At 47.7% G+C, this 23,414-nt stretch overlaps 1 protein-coding gene across 1 annotated transcript in view; it reads left to right on the top strand.

The window, feature by feature from the left end:
* The window catches only part of PRKG2 (protein kinase cGMP-dependent 2), a 791,389-nt gene that overhangs the window by 290,089 nt on the left and 477,886 nt on the right, over nucleotides 1–23,414 (top strand). The window contains exon 4 of the mRNA XM_069237440.1: nucleotides 10,014–10,127. Coding sequence (XP_069093541.1) covers nucleotides 10,014–10,127 — 114 coding nt within the window. The remainder of the gene's footprint in view (nucleotides 1–10,013; nucleotides 10,128–23,414) is intronic.

Here is a 23,414-nt window from a genome sequence, read left to right as displayed (position 1 = left end):
GGAGTAGCACTTATTTCCTTCAACAGATTTTAATCCAGAGCAAGCAGAAGAACAACGCAAAAGAGGGAAAGAGGGAAAGATGAATAAACAGTGACAAAGTGAGAAACTGCTATAAAGGGGCATGGAGAGTCTAGTGTTGGATTAAGGAGGCATGAGGTGGAATCAAGATTACACACAGATGGCAAGAAAATAGCGCTAAATGCAACAGAAAACAAACAACTGCAGCTGCTCACTAAGGGGCATATTTACAAGAAAGTGGTGCATCGGTCCTGATGCACCACTTTTCTTGCTTTGCCCCTGCCCGGCTTAACAACATCATGGTAGCGCCGTATTTACAATATGACGCACCATGGCAGTCGCTAGGGCAATAGCATCAACATTTTTGACGCTATTGGGGTGCTTTGCTGCATTAACATTGAAAATGTGGATGCTAGTGCAGCAAAGCACAGGGAGGCCCATTGATTGAAATGGGTGCGTTATTTTAATGCCTGCTCTGAGCAGACATTAAAAATGAAGGAAAAATGCACAGTGAGATGTTGTTAATTTCACTGGCCCATTTTTTCAGGCATACCTTCGCTAGAACGACCCCCTCCGTACATTATGCCTGGCGCAGCCATAATATAGCGAAAGGGTTTACAAAGTGGTGCAATGCAAGCATTGCACCACTGTGTAAATATGATGCAGGAGAAAAGTCTCCTTAATGCCACCTTAGCGTACAAAAAAATTACACTAGGTGGCGCAAGGTGTCATTAGGGCCTTGTAAATATGTTGTTCCTGTGCTCCTGCAGTACGATTTGTGTGCCACATTACTCATAATTACACAAATTTACCTAATGGCGTAATTTTCTGAAATTTTGCATCAAAAGAGTTACACAAAATTACTCCAATTACTCCATCATAATTACAATTTCGCCCAGGCCCACTTAAAGCCTGCCTTAGCAGAAGCTAGTCATTCCATGCTGTGAAACAACAAAGACAGTTGCAAAGGATTTGGACATTGCCTTGCAAATTTCAGGGGGGGGGGAGGGGCGGAATGCAACTTGGCTGCTCCCTTTCCCTTGTGGTTCACAAGGGTTTGCAGTGCTCGCATTGTGATTCATAAAACACAGTAGGAATACAATGCGCTTTAGCACATTGTGAAATATGACAAGCATTTGCAAAGTAGGTTGCACAGGCTTTGTGAATGCAAAATCTTTTGAGCATCAGGTAAATGGTAAATGATAAGCTGCACTCCCTAGCATGACTGTGCCAACTACTGTGCTATGAAAAATGTTTGGCAGACATTGATGTGTCTGGCAACCGGTAGTAGACACCTTCTTTCACCATCACCAAGTATGTCTAAACTTTTCTGTTTGGAAACAATATGTGCATTGCACAATTCCCCTTCCGGAGTTCTGCCTGTAACTCCACCCACCAGTGTTGTTGATACTAGGAGTATTAGTAACTCTGGCCATGCGAAACTACCAGCGATTTACTGGAGCAATTGCTAATTCTAGGTCCGATTTCCTGGTAAAATCTCATTTTGCCCCAGAGTTTCCCCAAGGTAGAAGATCTGTGGTGTTCCAGCAGATCTGATCATTCTGATGGGGCGGGTAACAGCTGTTAGGGGCTCCATCAGAATTAAATGAGGCCATTAGTAAAGGGCAGTCACTGGGGTGGACATTATGAAACTGCAAAAGTCAAAATGCGCTAACAATCACAGGAAGGTTGCAGTTTTACCATTCTGCAGTAGACGTCTCTACATTCTGAAGTAGAGGAAAACATCACTCAAGTGGACGTTGCCTTGCATCACTAATTTACTTTCAAAAATATTGTCAGTACAAAAGAGGAGTTCTCAGCATGGACCCCAATTCACCAAAACGCCAGGGGTAGCAGAAGTGACACCACACGCCATTTCAGCTTTACTTTCACTCACACACACACACATGCTTACCCACACACACACATTCAATCATACACACGCTCTCTTTTACATAAGCACACGCTCACCCGCAAGCATGCACACAAGGTGCATTTAAAAGTGTTTTTTACCTACTTCAGCTATCAAGGAAGGTCATATTCCAGCTAACTGTACTTCATTTGTATTACACTAATAGTGAATAATACAATTGTATTCACTATTAGGGTAATGCCAAAGACTGAGTGAGAAAGTGGAGGTCCAAGAAACATCCACAAGGACGAGCTGCCTTTTGTTTCTGACACTGATTTTTGCGACTTCTGAGGCCGGCGGTCGCAAAGGCAGTTACAGTGGTCGCAAGGGGCAAGCTGAGGATCGCAGCGTGACCTTTGGCGACCCCTAAATGAGTGTTTTGATAAGGGAATGACCCACAATAGATGTAAAGTATTTTTTCATCATTGTATGTGAACATATACATCACTACTTGACTAGGCTGCAGTGCTTAATTTGAGCAGATACTTGAAGGTGGTGGACATTGGCACTCATTTGTGGGAACTGGGAATAGTTTTAATCATCAGATTTTGATCCAGAGCAAGAGAGAAAAAGGGCAAAAAGTGATAAGTAAGGAGAAAAAGAATTATAGGAAAATTGTGATAAAGTGAGAAAGCAGTACTAAATAAGATGTAAGAGTGAGATAAAGAAAAAGGGGGCCAGATGTAAAAAGCCATTTTGCAATTGTAAACCCAATTCCCAAAATCATGAGTTTATGACTGCAAAATGTTTTTTACTATTTCCTGGACCCATTTTGTGAGTTGGTAAAGCTTTTCCGACTCACAAAATGGGTGTTTCCATCTATTTTGAATTGCAATTAGGAGAGGGGTGACCCATCCTAATTGCTAGTAACAATGGTATGTAACAACAGTAATTGCTGATGCAAACCATTGGTCGGTTACCAACACCTCAAAGGCGTTGGTAACTCCTTAGCAAATGTCAATTCCCATATCTAAATTCTGCCAGGCGACATCTGAAGAAACAGGCAGAGGTCCATAGAACCACAGCCTGCTCCGCCCAATGTATTTTCAAATGGAAGACATTTTTTTAAAGCAGCACTTGTTCCTTTAAGGACCATGGGCTGCTTAAAAAGAGCTTCCCTTTCGTGAAAGCTAACAAAGGGCTGGTGGTCTGGTCTTCAGTTCCTTGCAAGCCGCTGTCCCTTTGTTGGTAGCGAATAACAGGAACGTTACAAGTACCGACCTACCTAATTAACATGAATTAGGCAGGATGTCCTCTGCCCCTCTGTGATTGGAGATTTAGTGATGTGACCTATTAGGACTGCAGAATCAGTCGGTGCACAGCTTATGGCCATACTTTGAGGTCTTCTTTTTATACACAGAGCCCAGGAAGTGTACGGTGATGGAAGAAAGAGGCATGGGGCGGAATCAAAATCAGGCTGCCTTGTTATTCACCATTCCCAGCCATTGGCTTCACCAGCGGTGGGCTCCTAAGGACAGCTCCGGATAAAAGTTATTGTTTTAAATATATATATATATATATATACAAATTAAGCATTGCTTAGATGTTCTTCTAATTCAGCATATTGAACAAACAACTGCAATGCAGAGTGAAGAACGAGATTCTTAATTGACATAAACAGTTCCATTATCTAAATTGACGACTGGTTGATAATATTTGATCGCTTTCACTCCGCCTGAGGCTCCCCCTATGAACTGCTGATTGGCATGAAGTGGCCTAGCGAGGGCTGTGGGCGAAGGCGGAGAGTCCAGGCTCTGTAACTTGATTTTTGCATGCTTCAACAAGGTTATAATAAAGAATAAGTGAATTACTCTTGAACACAACAAAACTCGTTTCCTCTAAGGATTTATCTTTTCTGCAAATGTATTTTTCTTGGTGATCTGTGCGACCTTTTGCTGCCCTGCAGTAAACACGCGTTTGAGCATCAGGTCCTTTTATTATTTCTTAATGATACAAAGCAGGTAGTGACTCTTAACATGGGGCGCATCAGAATCCGAATTGCTTGTTTGTTTACTCATAAATACCAGGCAGTTCTTCTCGTCACCCAACAATATTCATTTTATTGGCCTTTAAATGATGAGAGGGCGAGCCGGCCATCCTGTAATCTGTACCTTTGACTGCAAGGCCATAGAATGGTATCTGCAAAAGGAGCTTCTACTAACTGAGCTATCTAACCAGTTTTTCAAAATGTTGTGCTTGTATCACAGGGAAAGGTATACTTTAACCCAGTCTATATAGCCTTTTTACGGCCACATAGTCTGCAATCTGCAAAATTGTAGTGTGTGCACCAAGAAACAAGAGTTTGCAATGCAAGAGGTCTTGCATTTTCTTGAGTTAGAGCTATTGGCTTTGTAAATTCATAACTGGACCTTCCTTGCCACATATTTTCGTCTTTTCCTGCCATATAATTACAGTACAGTGTCCCAGCAGTTAACTGAAGCACATCCATTTACCTTCTTCCTCCATCTTAAAACATATACAATTATCATATAAGCCTTTATCAGAAATAAACCTTTGGCATTAGAGTGTAATGCTCAAAACACGATAACAAAAATATCATTTGGGACGGATTGGAGGGTGAAAGGAAAGAGGGAGTAGGGAGTGAAGATGGAGAGGACAAGTGGCATAGTAAAGGTGTCATGGGCCCTGGAGTAAGAAAAGAAAATGGTTGACTACAGTTTTGGCAGGAAAATACAGCAGTAATTAGAGTTGAGTGAGGTCCATAGGTCTCTGTGCCCCAGTGCCACTGCATCTGTTGCTCCATTGATAACTAGGCCTCAGGAGAGGAAGAGGATGGGGCAGAAACAGAGAAGCGAAAGGAATGCAAGAGGCAAATGGAAAAAAGAGAAGGGGTCACAAAGAAATGAAAGAAAAAAGGGAAAGAAAGAACAAGAACATAGAAACACAACTAAGAGAAGAAATAGAGCAATAGTGTGAGAAAAAAGAAAAAAGGAAGGAAGCTAGCCAATGAACGATATAGAGGGAAAAATAATGAAAGAAGTGTGAAAAGAAAAAGAAAAATTATCATTAGAGAAAAGAAGAAAAGAGAGATGGTGAGAGAAACAAGCAGCGAAGAACCAGGGCGTGTATGTACTGACACATTTCCCACAGACACAGAATGGGAAAACTACTTTGACACTTTCTGTCCTGAAAAATAGCTTGTGGCTTCCACATACAGACAGGAAAAGAGGGATTTATAGTAAACATGAATTGACAGATAAAGATAAGAAAAACATCAGAGAAAGGAAGGAAGAAAAAATAGTGAAAGAATGAACACCCGATGAAGAAGAAAGAGAGGATCGAAACAATAAAAGAAATACCCAAGTTTTTGCAAGTTTGAAAGAGGAGGTAGCAAAATGAAGAGGGAAATAAAAAATAAGGAGAGGATCAGAAATAAACAGGTGAAAGAAAGAGTGAAACAACGTTTGGATTTGAAGAGCTGGAAAGAGAAAAGTGGGGGAGAAAGAAAACATTGAAAGTAAACAGAGTAAAGGAAAGAACGGAGTGAGATAGGTGAAACAGACCCTCCCAAATAAAGATGGCAGCAAAGAATAGATTTAATTGGCTCCCACATGTCCTAAACTAGAAGTCAGAGTGTGGAACAGCAGGGGGCACTTCAAAACCGCAGATATGCATTAGCAGCGTTGAATGTGAACTCCAATGCAGCAATATTGGGGAACTTCAGATCATGGATTGGGGGTATAGACAGAGCTGTGTCCCGGCCCAGAGCTTGAATAACAAAAAGGCAGCGGGTGAGGAATGAGAAATGGAGCGCTGTGTAGTTCCTGGTATTGGTTTAATGGGGTGCTACAGGTTAGGGTTGAGGTGCACTGGCAGAGTTGTATGTGGGCTGCAGCACTGGAATAGTAACAGGCACACAAGGTTAGAAGTGAGGTATGCTAATGGAGCTATGTGTGGAACCTAGTTTTGGTGTGCCAGTGTTGCCGAGTGTTAGCCTGGAGGTGCCTGGTGAAGCTGTGAGTGGGGCCCAGTATGGGAGAGACATTCCTACTGAACCACAGAAGCAGGAGTCCTAATGGGCGAGTGTGTGAGCCTTAGTATTGAAAAGAAATGCACACTGAATGTTAGAATTGATGGATTCTGGCTAACTGTGGTGGTTCCCATCAACAGTGGCATTGGATTTTAGAACTGAGGTGCACTGGTTGAGCTATGCTTTGCTCTTTTGGGTCCAGTATTGGCTTTACAGTGGGACTGAATATTAGAATTGAGCTGCTGTAATGGAACTGTAGATGAGCGGGGTCCCAGTATAGGAAAGGAAGTGACCTCGCTGGTGTAGAACTGAGGTGCACTAATGGAGCTGTGCCCGAGGTCCTAGTACTGGAACAGCAGAGTGTACTGACTGTAAGAACTGAGGTGCTCTGGCAGACAGTGTGAGTGTGTGGTTCTGGCATGGCTGAGGGCTTGGAGTGTGTGAACTGAGGTGCACTGATGGAGCTGCGCTCGAGGTCCCAGTACTGGAACAGCAGAATGGCATGACTTTAAGAACCGAGGTGCTCTGGCAGGCGGCGTATGTGGGGTTCTGGCACGGGCAAGGCTAAAGGGCTTGGAGTGAGTGTGTGAACTGAGGTGCACTGATAGAGCTGTGCTCGAGGTCCCAGTCCTGGAACAGCAGTGTGTACTGACTGCAAAAATTGAGGTGCTCTGGCAGACAGCATGTGTGGGGTTCTGGCAGGGGCGTGGCTGAGGAGCTTGGAGTGTGTGAATTGAGGTGCACTGATGGAGCTGCGCCTGAGGTCCCAATACTGTAACGGCAGTGTGTACTGACTGTAAGAACTGAGGTGCTCTAGCAGACAGCATGTGTGGGGGGTTCTGGAACAGGCACAGCTATGGGACTTGGAGAGTGTGAACTGAGGTGCACTGATGGAGCTGTGCCCGAGGTCCCAGTACTGGAACAGCAGTGTGTACTGACTGTAAGAACTAAGGTGCTTTGGCAGATAGCGTGTGCGGGGTTCTGGCATTGCTGTGGGGCTTGCAGTGTGTGAACTGAGGTGCACTAATGGAGCTGCACCCAAGTTCCCAGTACTGGAACAGCAGAGTGTACTGACTGTAAGAACTGAGGTGCTCTGGCAGACAGCATGTGTGGGGTCCAGGCATTGGCACAGCTGAGGGGCTTGGAGTGTGTGAACTCAGGTGCACCGATGGAGCTGTGTGTGAGGTCCCAGTGTTGGAATAACAGAGTGTTCTGACTGTAAGAACTGAGATGCTCTGGCAGACAGCATGTGATATTCTGGCACTGGCAATGCTGAGGGCTTTGATTGTGTGAACTGAGGTGCACTGATGGAGCTGCAAGTGGGATTCCAGTATGGAGCAGAAGTGGGCACTGTCTCTCAGGATTGTGGAGCCCTGGTAGAGCTTGGTGAGGGTTCCTGGCACTGGAACAGGAGTGGGCACTGAGTGCTTGGAAGCAGGTGCTTTGGCTGAGCTGTATGTGGGTAGCAGAGCTGGAAAAGCAGGTTTTCTAGGTTTTCATGAAAAGGTTTCCTAGGTGACATCAGGTTACATCTGATTGCAGGGCTTCTGGATGGGGGAACGTTCCTGTGTGCTTGTTGGGACAACAGTGGAGATAGCAGGTTAATTTACAACACCACTGAATTACTTAATTAGGAAAGGTCAGGCATATCTGATTAAGCAATCAGGAAATGTCAAGCAGTCACAGTTTATTCCAAGGTTCATGAAAACAATTTTGTGGTGTGCAGATAACACTTCTAATTTTGTTGTAGATGCTGATGTAAGAAGCCCTGGACGGCTAGGCTATAAGCAATTAGAAGCCATCCTCCGTTGCTCTCAGCACCATGGACCACAGGCAGGCAGACCAAATGTGACTAAGATAACAGCCTGATTTATAGCCTTGTTTACAGCTAAGCTCAGAAACTGAGGTAGTCTAACAGACAGTGTGTGTGGGGATCTAGCAAGGGTATGGCTAGGGGCTTGAAGTGTGTGAACTGAGGTTTACTGATGAAGCTGCACCTAAGGTCCCAGTACTTCCCTGTAATGGAGCATCAGAATGTACTGACTGTGAGAACTGAGGTGCTCTGGCAGACAGCCTGAGTGGGGTTCCTGGCACTGGCACAGCTGAGGGTTCGGAGTGTGTGAACTGAGATGCACTGATGGAGCTGTGCCCGAAGTCCCAGTGCTGGAGCAGTAGAGTGTACTGACTGCAAGAACTGAGGTGCTCTGGCAGACAGAGTGTGTGGGGTTCCTGGCACTGGCACAGAAGAAGGCTTGGAGCATGTGAACCGAGGTCCACTGATGGAGCTGTGCCCGAAGTTCCAGTACTGGAGCAGTAGAGTGTACTGACTGCGAGTACAGAGGTGCTCTGGCAGACAGCGTGTGTGGGGTTCCTGTCACTGGCACGGTTGAGGGCTTGGATTGTATGAACTGCAGTGCACTGATGGAGCTGCACCTGAGGTCCCAATACTGGAGCAGCAGAGTGTATTGACTGGAAGAACTGAGGTGCTGTGGCAGACAGTGTTTGTGGGGAGCCAGGCAGCTGAGAGAGGGTGGAGAGAGTCCACACAGATCAAATGTGACCAAGATAGCAGCCTTATGTATAGCCTTGTTTACAGTTAAGCTCATGAATGTTCTGCAAATGAAATGGGAAGCTTCTCTGGATAGGAGCAGAAACAAAGTATAAAAAAAAAGATCCCTACAGACCAGATAAACAGGGCAAAGCGTAACTATGCAGTAGTTGGTCCCTGCTCCAACACAGATGAAGGAGGGACAAAGAGGCATAATTGACCTCTAGCAAGCAAGGATTTGTAAATGACACTGAAACTAGCAAATTAAATAGCTGTAAGCCCACAGAAGAAGTATACTTAAAAGTATACAAGAGGTCATACGCTTACGCTCAATCTAAAAAGCACATCGCAATGTACAAAATGTAGATTGTAAGTCGGAATGCCTTTCCTACTGGCTACAGGCAAATTGTGAATGACTGCAATTTTATAAAAGAGTGGGGTGAAAAAAGTGTCATTCTCACTGTTTGAGCTTCTCAATTGCATATATCAATGCTTTGTGACCGTAGTTGTGGCTAAAGTAAGATATTGCCAAGGATTTGCGCTCTCCAGCATGCAATCAGCTTTGCATTGAAGGACTGATTTCAATTATGTATTCTTTGTGTTCATCTGTAACTCTATTTACTAAAACTAAAGGAGTGCTGGTACTTGTTAGGTAAAATTATCCGTGGACCCCTCCAGCCTGCAATCAGCTTGGTGTCCAAGATCCTTTATTTTATGCCAGCGTGATTACTGAATTACTGGAATGTTGAGAGCTCAATTGAGGACAAAGGATAAGGACTTATGATGGATGGCATAGACCTCCTCTCCGCTATTCCAGTGTTTGTCTTTGTGTTTCTCCGTTTTTAATTTAGAACATTCTGTCTTCAGGGGAGAGAATTTTCAGATAGCATTGTAGCATTTGTGTAGTGGGCTATACTAGTTGTTAAAGGCCTTTTCCCTCGTATAGGCCCTCGCTGGGGCTTGGCCATATAATTTGGATTCAGTGCCTTTAACAACTGGTGCAGTCCTCGGTAGCAGGCTATATTCAAAACCAGACCTACTGTCTTTGCCAGTGCTTGCATCCAACATGGCAGACACTATCCCGTTAAGGAACAAGGACTGCTATCCTGGAATTCTGCAAATCTGAATGCAGAGATGGAGTTCACATATCCCTCGCAGGCGTTCATCCTTCTTTTGCATATATTTGTAAACCGAATCCTTGTTTCATTATTATCAGTGGATAAGGATTCTGAGACCCATACTGAATGCACTTTGTGGGCTGCAGTGATTACTGCATCTCTTGCAGCACAAAAACATTCTAGGGCTGCATCGCTGATTCTTTGCAAAAACTGCAACTTTGATGTCACCCAAGATTAGTACATCAGGTCTCGTGTGTGGTGGGGGGGAGGATGTCACTTACAGAATCCAATTTCTCTATTTGCATGCCTTCTGTTGGACTGTTCATTGGTATGTCATAATACGAAGCATTAGGATTGTTGTATTTCAAATTCAGACACGTGCATGTATATTGTACTATTAAATTACTTTCTTAATTTTATTCACAGAGGGAAAATTGGAGGTTTTTCAACAAAACAAACTTCTAACATCCATACCAGAGTGGACAACATTTGGGGAGCTTGCAATTTTGTACAACTGTACAAGAACCGCTTCAGTAAAAGGTACTACTCACGTACAATTATACCTTTTACCAGCGCCTACCCTTAAAAATCATACACTCTATGACATAATGTCGGTGAGGTTTTTGCACATTATTACCAAGTGTTGGTTTGGCTTACCCCTTGTTATTTCCACAATGAGTTTAATTCAAATCCAATGTCAAAGAATTTATGAGTTTTTATATCATATTTGGAACTCAGAGAGCGTGTGCCAGATGTGGTCCAGGTGCATGGGTGTTTTATCCTGATTGTCGAGTAAGGAATACAGTTGTACCTTATTATCGTGGCCAAAATCACGAGAACAAAAATATTGACAGTTAAGTGTATGGATTTTCTATACCTCACTCCACATATATGTACATGAACGCTATATATCTCCAAAGTATACAGATGGGGAGTTAAGAGCAGTAAATCTATATTTCCCTGTAAGCACTTACCTTTCAATACTTTTGTCCTCAATATCATTGCTACACTATATAAGGGATAAATGTACCCCCTGCAGTACATGATAAGGATTTTGCAAGTCTCTGATAAGTTCCTTTATAAGATTATGAAACTCCAAGGTGACTTGCAATATCTTTATCATGTACGCCAATGGATACTTTATCCTATATAATACATAGCCACACCGTCACCTGTCCCACAAACCACTTAAAACCTTGGAATGGTCTTCTGGGCAGTTTGGCACTGCCAGAGAGACGGGTTTGAAAGGGCCAGTGTGTGAACACTTTTTGTTCCATGGGCCGAGCTAAGGTCAGTATTGTCAGAATATATAAACAGAGAAGGACTAATGGTAAATTTTGGCCCTCATTAAGAGTCAGCAGAGTGGTATCCCTGGGTGGACTACCGCTCTTCCCTGTGATTCCGCACTCTGTTTTACCCAGGATACAGGAATATCAGACCTGATTTTACTGAACAGCAATTCCAGCTAGTACAATCACATAAAGCTTTGGTTGCAACAAGTCAAACTTCTGTACCCATCACCAGATGGGGCTCCCAATGGTTCCCCTTGCTAGGACACCTTTCTCAACCTTCCCTACCCTGCTGGTCACCTTCTTCCACCCCCACCTGTACCTGTCCCCCAGTTCATGTTTACCACCTGCTCAGAGCAGGCAGCAAATGTGAGAGCAAATGTCCTGAGAACAGGGGAAACAGTTCAAAATTACTTCACTTGTAAGTGGGTCAATGCGGTTAACCCCCATTCTTGGGAGATTAACGTGTAACTTGGTTGTAAATCATCAAGCTGAGATACAGAACATTGTTCAAGAGAAACAATGACATCTGTGGCCTGAGCAAGAATGATTCCTATGGTACATCCATATAGTTCTCCTGATTATTGATGCCCCTCTCTGGTACACATCCAAGCAGCATTGTCTTTGGCAGGACGGTCACATTGTAAAACCCAGCCGCAGGAAACTGACATTACCCTCTGTCATTTGTATAAGATACAAATGTTGAGGGATGGGGCAACTTCAAGTAAGAACACGGCTTACTTAATGAATTTGTCCAGGAAGGGAACTGTGATACACATCTATGATTTTTGGAAGTCTTATGTGTCCAAATAATGTTATTAGCACGGGATAACTGGACCTATCTCATGGATGAAAGGGAAACACCATGATAAAAACAGGCATTTATGACACAGATAGCAACAGCTGCTATTTCTTAGGCACAGTATCTGGCATTTGAATGGACGTGATAGAGCAACTGCAAGAAAAAATCGGGACATCAGCAGTGATACAAACTGCGCTGGTGAGCATAAACAGTGTAGCTAGTATATATGAATCTCCTCAGATGCTAACAGGCACATTTCCCACAGCTACGTATCATCTTCTTTTTAATACTTTTGTATACGTATTTATAGCACAAGGAACAATAACGTGATGCATGTAGGTTGATAACTTGATTGTTACAAAGAAACATTAACCAAGAATGCCAGAAAGTACACATGGCTAAGACGCACAGTGCAAAGGCGTGTTCAAAACGGGACTGCCACCTTCAACGCGTTTTAAAGGCAGAAGCCTTAAAAGGTCTACAAGTGGCAGAAGAGCAACAAAAACTTACCATGAACATCCAGTATACGAAAAAATGAAAGGAAAAAGAAAATCTCATTAATCAATTAAGAATACAAAACAGAATTACCTTCGTACAGTGATACTCCCAGAGATCTGTCTTATAAGGCGACACCCCTATGTTAGATAAAAGCAATCTAAGTCTAAGTCTAATAGTATAACTGAGGCAAAGGAGGGCGTGGCTTCGGGCGTCAAGATGGCGGTCACACTCTAAAAGTGCTCCGGACCCCTCCGTCATCCGCCGGCAGAAGCCCCCGCCAACCGGCACCCAAATTGCCCCGACCTTGTCGGGAGGTGGGTCCGGGGGGGGCAGCGAGAGCCAAGTGAGGGCCGCGAGGGAGTGGTGAGTGAACCGGTGAGGCCGGGGTTGGCGGTGCGGCTGGGGGGTCGCGGCTGGAGATTGGGGCCGCCCCCGGGCATTGCGCCATGGCGGAGCACGGCCATCTGGCACAGCCGCACCAGAAAGTGGAGAGGAGGTGTGGAAACGGCCAGTGAGGCCGAAGTTGGATCCGGGGGCGACCAGAGGTGCGCCGGGCGATGAAGAGCCCGAGCGGTGAGGAGGAGGGCGGGGCCAGTGCCGAGACCTGGTGGACGGTGACACGGCAGCGGCGGGTCAGCCGCCGTCGAGCGCGGAGTGCAATGGCGTGGTGACGGCCCCCTGGGGCGGAGTCCGGAGCCGGGGGCGGCCAAACAAAGAGGACCCACATGGCTGGAGGGCGAGTGCAGCAGAGCTGGGGCCTGGGGCGAGTTGAGGCATATCAGACGGAGGCGTGCCCATGAAGCGGAAGAGCGGAAAGAAGCTGCAGCGGGTCCTGGGCCTGCCCGGTGGGTGAGGCGCGGTGGAGGCCCGAGCGACAAACAGCGATGGTGTGACGGCGGGCAGCCAAATAGCCCCCCAGATCTGGAGATAGTATTGGGGCCCGCTGGATACGCCGAGGTGTTTAGGGGGGTCCTCCCCCCCTTTTTTTCCTTGTGGTGACTGGGGGCCCGGAGAGCGTGGGGCCGCCTCCGGGTGGGGCCAACAGGTGGAGGCCCCAGCAAGCAAAGCAGCAAGGCACGCCGGACCCTGGGGCCTGAGCTTCACAGCTTCCCCGGCGAGAAGGAGTCTGGAACACCAGGACTGCGGGTGGGGACCCGCCGAGAGGACTGCTGAAACCTGCGGCTGAAGAGCAAAGTGAGCGGGGTGTGGTAGGGGGTGCCAGAAGTGAAGGAGTCTCCCCCTTCCCCCCTCCTGGAGTCTTTTACCCCCGTGGTGCTGAGTGACAGTGGATGAGGCGGCCTTGAGAAGGGAACATAACGCGCTAGATGAGGTTTTGGGGTGCTAGGCCCAGAGAGGCACTAGGGGAAAAGACAGAGCTGGCACGCAACCCCCGGTGACCCACCAGCGGATTGATCAGTTCACTATGCAAGCACCCCCTCAGGGTGTGGGAGACCTGGCGTCTGGGGGGTCTACACCGGACGGAGTGAGCACAATCCTCCAGGCTATCCAGTCCTCGCAGCTTGTAGTAGAAACCAAGATTGGTGAGGTACGTGAGGATGTAGGCATGTTGCGACAAGATTTCCGGACTGCAGTGGGTCGAATCACAGATGTAGAAGGCCGTGTTTCCCAAGCGGAAGACGTGCTTGCAGATCTCAAGACTAAAGTAGCCCAGTTGCTGACCCGCATGGGCGAATTGCACCACCGTGCTGAGGATGCGGAGAACCGCTCCAGGCGCAACAACCTGCACTTCGTTGGCTTCCCAGAGGGGGCGGAGGCGAACCAGGCGCTTGAGTTCTTGGAGAGCTGGATTCCATCCTGGATGCCAGAGCAGCGTCTCTTCCCCTGGTTTGTAATCGAACAGGCGCACAGACACTTGCACCCAGACCCCCGCCCGGAGGACCTAGGAGACCAATGATCGCCCGATTCCTGAACTTTAAAGACCGGGATATCATCCTTAAACAGGCCAAACTGTGTCCAGACCTCCGGTGGGAAAACCACAAAATCCTAGAATTCCCAGACTACACCCGGGAGGTCCAGGCCCGGCGCCGCTCATACGAAAATGTCAAACAAAAACTCAGGGCGATGCAGCTCACATATACGCTCCTCTTTCCCGCTCGCTTGAAAGTCCTCATGGATGGGAAATCTTTCTTCTTCGAGTCACCTGAGGTGGCATGGGACTGGCTAACTGAGGAGGGCTGTTTGGCTCGGAGGGGTCCCCCCTGGACCGGGGCGGAGGGGGCTCCCCGGTTCATGGCCCCGCTGCCCCGGCAGGCACACGAGGAGGACGCAGATGCACCAGGTCCCGCCGCAGGAGGCAGAGCGGTCCGGGCAGCCCAGCTGAGAGGGATTCGTGGTGGGGGCCCGGTCGCCCGACAGGAGAAAATCCCCTGGACGACCCCAGGGTCCGGGGACCGCACGAGCGGAAGAGGAGGATCATCTCAGCCAGACTCCTGAGCTCACCTGATGGGCGGAAATGTGGCATTCGGGCCGGTAATAACACTTGAGGGCGCATCCTCCTTGGCAGTGGCTGGTGCGGTTGGGAGGGGCTAGATTGCAGATAATCCAGCTGAATGGAGGGGTCCACAGCTCCACAGTAATGACAGGCCACTTGGCACTAAATGCACCATGCTCACGAGGGGGGGGATATGACAGAGTCTACCATGCAGTGTTTACGAGGGGCTCCAGGGGGGTGCAGGTCTTGCTACACTGTTCCCTGCAAATAGTTATAACTGCTGCCTAGTCGGATCCGCAAGGGTGCTATGTTGTGGTGTCCGGTACGCTCCAGGGCCATCCGATTAATATCCTGAGCGCATATGCCCCTCCTGCAGCACTTGACCGCTTTTTACTCGCTCTCCGGGACGTGTTGTCAGGGCTCCTGCCGGGGCTGACCCTACTGGGCGGCGACTTCAACTCTATACTTAATCACATGATGGATATCTCTGGTACTGTGTCCGCGAGTCACCCCCATTGGGCGTTGGGGCTGAGCAGTTGGGTCGAGAGCCTTGGCCTGTGCTAGGTATGGCGAATATGGCATCCCAGAAAATGGTAGTACACTCACACTTCGGCGGCACATCATACACATGCCAGAATTGATCTCATCTTCATGCCGGCACTGGACATTTCTAGTGTCACTGAGGGGGAGATATTGCCGCACAGGGTCTCGGACCATGTACCGTTACAAACCCGTATGGGAGATACAGACCCAACCCGGCACCCGGTGTGGCATCTAAATGCCTGGTACCTCCAGGATAGGGAGTATACCCAAGCGGTGAAAGACCAACTCACTCAATACTTCGATCACAATCTGGGGTCAGTGCACCTGGCATGGTCTGGGCAGCTTGCAAGGCCACCCTCCAGGGGCAAGCTAAACATCTCCTACGCATAAGGGAGAGGGCACGCAACCTCAAGGTGTCAGACCTTGAGGCCAAGGCACTACGACTGGAATGTCATCTCGCTGTCTCCACGTAGGCCTCCATGCCAAGGCAACTTGCCCTGATTTGGGAAGAGATTAGACACTCGGTTCTTGAGACAGCAAGGCATATCTGGTGAGCCTCAGCAGCCCGGGTGTATGACTGGGGGGACAAAAATGGAAAGCTCCTGCACTGGTTGGCGACCGCAGAGTTATTCCTGAGATAGTTGACGATTCAGGAGCTCTTTCCAAAATGCCTAGCGAGATTGCACAGAGCTTTGCCACCTACTATACGCGACTTTACGAGGATCAGCCCCGGCTGCAGTCAGAAAAGGAGGCCCCCCTGTTGGGATATGTTGTCCTCCCAAGGCTTTCACCGATGGACAGGTGCAATTTGGATGAGGCCGTCAGCCTCGAGGAGGTGGGGGATGTGATTGCGAAGCTAGCATCGGGCAAGACGTCGGGCCCGGACGGCTTCCCAGCAGAACTATATAGTAAATGTACAAAAATTCTAGGCCCACACTTGCTCACTATGTATAAGGACACCGAAGAAACAGCCGGCTTTCCCTCGGGCATTGATCAGGCCACTATAGTGGTGATTCCCAAGACTCACCCCCCGTCGCGGCATTGCTCTGCCTACCGCCCCATCTCCCTTCTTAATACCGAGATCAAGATATTGTCCATGATCCTTGCAACTAGATTGAAAGGGGTGCTGCCCTCGCTGATTCACCCAGATCAATGCAGCTTCATGCCTACGCGAAGCACTAGGCACTGCATCAGGCGCCTGCATGTGGCATTGGCTCACCGGGGCATCCTGACCCCTCCATTGGCGCTCCTCCTGCTGGATTTTGAAAAGGCCTTCGACATCATGGACGAGACTTACCTGGACCAGGTGTTATTGAGTAATGGGCATGGTCCCAGGTTTTGCAGCCTAGTGAAACTCTTGTATACCAATATGACCGTGCAAGTGCAGGTGAACAGAGTGACCTCAGACCCGTTCCCCATTCGACGAGGCACCCGCCAGGGATGTCCCATGTCCCCGCTTCTCTTCGCGCTGGCGATAGAGCCCTTGGTGAAGATACTGAGGGAGCACCCCCTGATAGATGGATGGTCTTGGCCTGCCTGGCAAGAAGACCGCGTGGCACTTCATGCGGACGATGTGCTTCTTTTTTTGGCCAACCCCTCCTGCAGTGGACCCCGCGCGCTACAGATACTGGGCCTGTTCTCAGAGGCTTCCGGTTTGACTCTAAACCCTAGTAAGTCCCTGCTGGTACCGCTACACCCTTCCAGAGACTGTGTGGACTGGCAGCAGGGCATCCCTATTAGGCGCAACAACTTCAGGTACCTGGGGGTACAGGTGGCCTTGTTGCCAGAGCTGGCCTGGGCGCTTAACGTCTCCTGACTCAGTGGCCTGGTCAGGAAGGATCTTCAGCGCTGGCAGACCCTGCCCCTTAACCTGCTAGGCAGAATAGCACTCTATAAAATGATGATCCTCCCCCGGTTCCTTTATCTGTTGCAGAATTTCTCCTACCCAGTGCCTAGGAAATGGTTTAGGGAAATGGACGCAGTAGCGCAACAGTTTCTGTGGTGCGGCACTCGACCCAGGCTAGCCCTTGGCACTTGCAGAGAGATGTTTACGAGAGCGGGCTGGGGATGTCTAGCATCTATTATTATTATCATGCAATGCACCTGCTGGTGATAAACGACTGGATGGGGGGGGGGCTGGTCAGACCCGCTGTACCAACTGGAGCTCCAGATGATGGGTTTCCCAAAGATGCTTGGAGCGTTGTATGGCTGCCCACTCCCCCACGCTATTCCTGATGTGACGAGAGTGGTTTTGGCGGGCTGGCGTGAGGCCCAGAGGGTATCGGGTTGGTGGGGCCGTCTCACTCAGCAGACCCCACTATGGCACGGGGGTGGTTGGCAGAAGTCTCAGCCTTGGAGGGATTTCAGAGATGGGATCTCATAGGAATCTCTTTACTTGGAGATGTCAGGGAGGGGTCGCATATGCGATCTTTCGAAGAGCTTCAACAGCACTTTTCGCTTAATAAGACCCAGTTCCACAGGTACCTGCAACTCTGACATGCGCTGCACATATACGTCCGGGCGGGGGAGGTTCTTCCTGAGTTCAGTCCCATGGAGGCGAAGGTGTTGATGGGGAGTCTGGGTAGGGGGGGTGTGTCGCAGACCTACCGCACTCTAGTTACCAACACTGCTTAGTTGCTGGACAAGCTCTGTCAGAGGTGGGAGGAGTGGCTGGGCCCTATGGATGAGGAGGACTGGAGGGAGGCACTGATGGCCCCCAGGGCCCTGACCATGGCCACCCGCTTTCGCGTATTACAGACATCCTACCTGCACATAGCTTACCTCACACCCATTAGGCTACATAAGGCAGGTCTCAGATCCCACGTGAACTGTCCCCGATGCTCTGGCCCTGATACCGATTTCTATCATATTGTATGGACCTGCCCAAACATTGCCTCATACTGAAGAGCGGTAGTGTCTGAGATTTCCGGGGTCTTGCAGGAAGAGGTGACCGCAGTGTCATTACCGCTCCTATTGGGGGTCATGGAGGGAGTAGAGTCTAGTAGCGCTGATCGAATCTTCCTGGGAGTGGCTTGTCTGGTGGCCAAAAGAGACATAGTGGCAGATTGGAAAGCGGAGGCGGCACCGACGTTGGCCAAGTGGCGCCGTGTGGTGGACTGGTGTGCCCAGCGGTAGAAACTCGTATACGAAGCAAGAGGATGCCCGAACAAGTACAGGAGAATATGGGGGAAGTGGGAAGCTACCTGGGGTGCCAGGTCCGAGCCTGGACTGTAGACGACTTCCTGTGGGCGACCAGGCACGACAGGTGCAAACTACTGTTCGAAATGTGCCTGTGCCATCTAGCTTCGATGAACAGTATTGCATGGTAGCTTGCTTGGGGGAGCAGGAGGTGACCTATTTTGTATTTTGTACTATGTATGCACTAGTTTTTCCAAAAAAGCCAATAAAGTTCTTTATATAAAAAAATTAAAAAACTGAGGCAAAAAGCTTAGATAGACTGACGAAAAGGTATAGGTCCTTACAAGACTCATAGAAGGAATGGTCATGCTAAGTTCTCAAGGAAAGAATCCTTGCCTATGGCAAGTGAGGAGTCGAGCCAATGTTTAGAATGGGGATTAAGGTCCACATCCTAGTTTGTGTTGTGAAGGAGATCTACTTCCTTGGAGGACTGGACCTAACCTATACTCGAAAGGTTGAGCATCCTCCAGATGTCTTCCTGGAAAGTAGTGAGGAAGGACATGACCATAAAATATGAACAATTTCACCTCCCAGTAAGCCACACCTCCAGCAGTTCGTAGATGGGACCAATTCTGCTTAGTTGAGCTTTGTAGGGGTAGAATACCATAGGTGGATAGGTTAAAAGCATCCTACCTTGAGTCGTGCTTCACAAGTGTCGATGGTGAGTATAGAGAAGGAGTGTCTAGTCTGTTTCTGAACAGGTTTTAGGGGTGCAAGCCGACCACCAGTGCCTCAGGTTACTGCATGTGGGCTTCAAATGTAACCGTTGCACACTCATCCAGGTCACCTCAATTGCATCCTCCTTCAACATCCACTCTCTTCACAAGCATGCAATGGAACTTTGGGACATGCTAGACTACACCAGCCCAGACATCGTCTTCCTCACCAAGACATGGACATAAACAGCATCAGAACCGGATATCACCATTGCCATCCCCAGACTGCAAACTGCTTGCAAAGACCGACCTTCCAGACCATGTGATGGACTAGCCATCGCCCACAAGCCAACCCTCCGCCTATCAATCAACACACAGGAACACCCCCCCTCATGAAGCACCTCCACTTCCAAGTCCACATCACCCCGAAGCCCACCATCCACGGTGCCCACATCTACAGACCACCCTGCCCCCACTCAGCCTTTAGCGACTCCACTGTCGACTTCATAGCCTCCCATGCACTCCCTTCACCAACTACATACTCCTCGGAGACCTCAACTTCCACATCAACAACAACAACCACAACACCTCCTCTCTACTTGAGAACCTTGACACAATCGGTCTCAAGCAATTGATCACTTCACCAACGCACATCACTGGACACACACTCAACCCCATCTTTTCTGCCAGCAGCATCGTCACCATCGACGACTCATTACTGCCACACTGAACCGACCACTGCTGCATCCATTTCTCCATTATCACACCTACAGCTCACGTCAACACCACCTGTCCCCCTCACAGGAAATGGAACCAGACCAAGGAGGAGTAACTCATCAACACCCTCAGCAACTCGCCATCCCCCGACACAACAGATGCCAACACCTCAGCACGCAACCTTTGCCAATTGATCGTCGATTGCGCCAGCACCCTAGCTCCATGCTGAACGACCACAGGGAAACACACCACCAAGAAAGCCAGCTGGTTCACCCCTGCACTCCAGGAATTGAAGCACACCTGAAGGAGACTGGAGAAAAGATGGAGGAACAGCAAATCCCCGGAGGACCTTGCAGACTTCAAATCTGTCACAAGATCCCACCATGCCCTTATCAGAGCCACCAGAAAAACCACCCTGCTGGACCGTATCAACGCCACCACTCACAACACAAAATAACTTTTCACCATCATGAAGGAATTTGCCACACCACAAGTTGAGGCCGCTAACATCCCTCCATCCCTGGACCTCTGCAATAGACTATCTGCCTTCTTCCATTGGAAAATCAAGGATATCTATGACAGCTTCGGACCCCAAGACTCTCTGAACTCACCAACAATGCCCCAGCTTGGATCCACGGAACCCTCACAGCTCCTGCATGCCTGAAACCCCCTCACGATGGACGAGACTCGCTCCATCATGAGCAGCATCCACTCCAGAGCTCCCACTGATCATTGCCCCCACTACATCTTCAACAAAGCCAGTGCCTCGATTGTACCTGAGCTCCGCAAGACCATCAACTGCTCCCTAGAGTCAGTCACCTTCCCCGAGGACTGGAAGCACGCACCGATTTGCCTGCTCTTGAAGAAACCCACGGCCGACCCCCACGGATCTCAAGAATTACTGCCCCATCTCGCTGCTGCCTTTCCTAGCCAAGGTCGCCGAAAAAGCAACCAATGCTCAGCTCAGCCAACACATCGAGGACAACAACATCCTGGACATCTCCAAGTCAGGATTCAGAACTAACCACAGCACCAAGATCACCCTTCTCACTGCCACAGATGAAATCCGCTCTCTCCTTGACCGTGGACAAACAGCAGCCCTTATCCTACTGGACCTACCGGCTATCTATGACACAGTGTCCCACCGCACCCTATGCCCCAGACACCATGCAGCAGGCATGCATGGCAAGGCTCTTCGGTGGATACACTCCTTCCTGACAGGCAGAACATAGAGAGTCAGACTCCCGCCACACCTGTCAGAACCTACAGAGATCAGCTGTGGAGAACCCCAAGGATCCTCGTTGAGTCCCACACTGTTCAACGTCTATGTGGCCCTGCTCAACCTAATCGGCAGAACTACAGATTGAACATCGTCTCCTACGTTGATGACACCCAGTTGTTCATCTCCCTGACCAAACACCCCACATCAGCCAAGAAGAACTTCCAGGACGGGATGGAAGCAGTCACCGCCTAGATGAAGGAGAGCTGCCTTAAGCTAAACTCCAACAAGACCAAGATCCTCATCCTGGGACCCTAATCTGAAACAACTCCTGGTGACCCTCCACACTTGGAATTCATGTAGAAGTGAGATTTGCATTCCGTTGTGCATGAATTTCAGTTTATTATTAAGCCAGCTTTGTAGTTGAGTGTACCTCCAAAGTTGTTTCGAGCCAATTTGGAATTTGTCACAGAAGGTCTGGAAGTCTTTTAAGGTTGATTGATTGAAACATTTGTATTTTATTATAAATATATAATCATAAAAGATTAAAACAGCATAACAAATAACATGATCAATATAAATACAAGACATGATAATATGATGCTAAAAGCTACAAGATTAAAAGTGAAAGAAATTCCTTATATTTCACAATGAATCATGATATCTCTAAAGTTAAAAGCCAAGTTATGTTTAATAGTTTAACACTTTGTTCCAGTACAGGGAAATTACAAAAAAAGAACCAACAGCAAAAGACACAGCTGGCACAGATAGCAGGTAGAGAAAAGCTAGTCTATATTGATAGAAACCCCTTAGATTTAAGGATGGGCAGCAAGTATCTATGTCAGAGTGAATCATGTAAACTACAGAATAAAATCAAGTGCTCCAAAGTCTGGGACGAACCACCATCACAGGGACAAATTGGTATTGAACTTGGGTCATATTGTCCTGGAGGAAAGAAAAGATTAGACTGAATTGCACCCAAACAAAAATTTGTGAGGAGACATCTCTGCCAAGGATTTCTAAAAAGAGAGAGTTAAGGTTCAGGGCAACACTGGTTTCCAGAAACAGAAAGGCTCTCAAAGTTGATTTCTCCAGGGCCATATTCTCTCTGTTCTTGTTGTCACATTCTTAAAACAAGACCTTGGTTATCATTCTGTCTTCTTCGTTAACTGAGGAGTATAATACAGTTCTGGGTGACCCAAAGACACAGCGACACTCCTGATGTAGTTGAGCCACAGAATTTTATGACTACTCTCACACTGAAGACAGTCTGCAATCACATCCCCATTAAATACAGTATGTTTACCACTCCATACTTCTACACACAGAAGTAGCGGGTAAGTTTAACAAGATCTTCAACATAATCAAGTTTCAACTCTCAAGCATAAAAAAGTGGAGCTGGTGGGACCCATGCATAACAATATCCTGAAAAAACAATTTTCCTCTCGCTGAATACTCAGAAAATTATGATACCTCCCAGATGGCAGCACCCTATGACAACACAGGGAGACATTTCATTCTATATATTTGCAATAAGCATAGTATGGGTTTACTGCCCATCGTTGATGCAAACCTAAAGAGGGCTCGACAAACTTGGTGAAATTGCAGGCAACGATTGCAAGAGTACACCTGTTCTGTTGATCAAATATGACCCAAAGATAAGGAAAAACAGACACCGTTGAAATCACATTTCCCTTGATGGGTTTAACTTGTGAGGTCTGCCTCCCACATGCTATGTAATGCATTTTAGCAATGTTAGTATCCAACTCTAGTTCACCCATGAACTTGACTAATAGATCAACAAGGCCCTTAAGACCATTCAGGGTGTGGGAGAGTAACACTTCAACCTCAGCATATAGGAGGGAAGGGACAAATGCTGATTTCACCTTGGGCATTTCCTTCCCATTGGCTACCAAAAAAGAATTCAAACCATTATTATGTAATAAAAATAAAATAGGGGCCAAAATCCAACCTTGCCCAACCCCCAGAGGGAGGCTAAAAGAATCTGTAGACACCCCTCCCAGCCCATATCTAACCTAGGTGTTGACATCCAGCTGAAGGGCTCGTACAAAAACAATCAGTGGCTGAGGCAGTCCGTGATTGGCTAAAATACTCTGTAGCTTAGATCTATTTACCAAATTGAAAGCACTACTTAAATCTATGAATGCTAAATACATGGCCCCCTTCTTAGCCACAACATATTTCCCAACTATCAGGTTTAAGCCCAATACTTGACTGGGCAGAAAATGTTGTTAAGTTGGGCCCAGTCTTCAATACATTGTAAAATAATATGACCCACAATTGTAACTGCAGGCTCTAATAAAGAAATTGGTTTGTAGCAGCTGGGGTGTTGCCTGTTACCCTTTTTGAAAATGGGTACAATGACCGTTTTTTTCCATGAATTAGGAATTTTCGTTGCAATGGCAGCATTTAAAGAATTTGTTAATAGAGGG

The sequence above is a fragment of the Pleurodeles waltl genome, chromosome 1_2 (assembly GCF_031143425.1).
Source record: "Pleurodeles waltl isolate 20211129_DDA chromosome 1_2, aPleWal1.hap1.20221129, whole genome shotgun sequence".
In the NCBI taxonomy this organism is placed as follows: domain Eukaryota; kingdom Metazoa; phylum Chordata; class Amphibia; order Caudata; family Salamandridae; genus Pleurodeles; species Pleurodeles waltl.
This window is presented reverse-complemented; position numbering and strand designations above follow the sequence as displayed.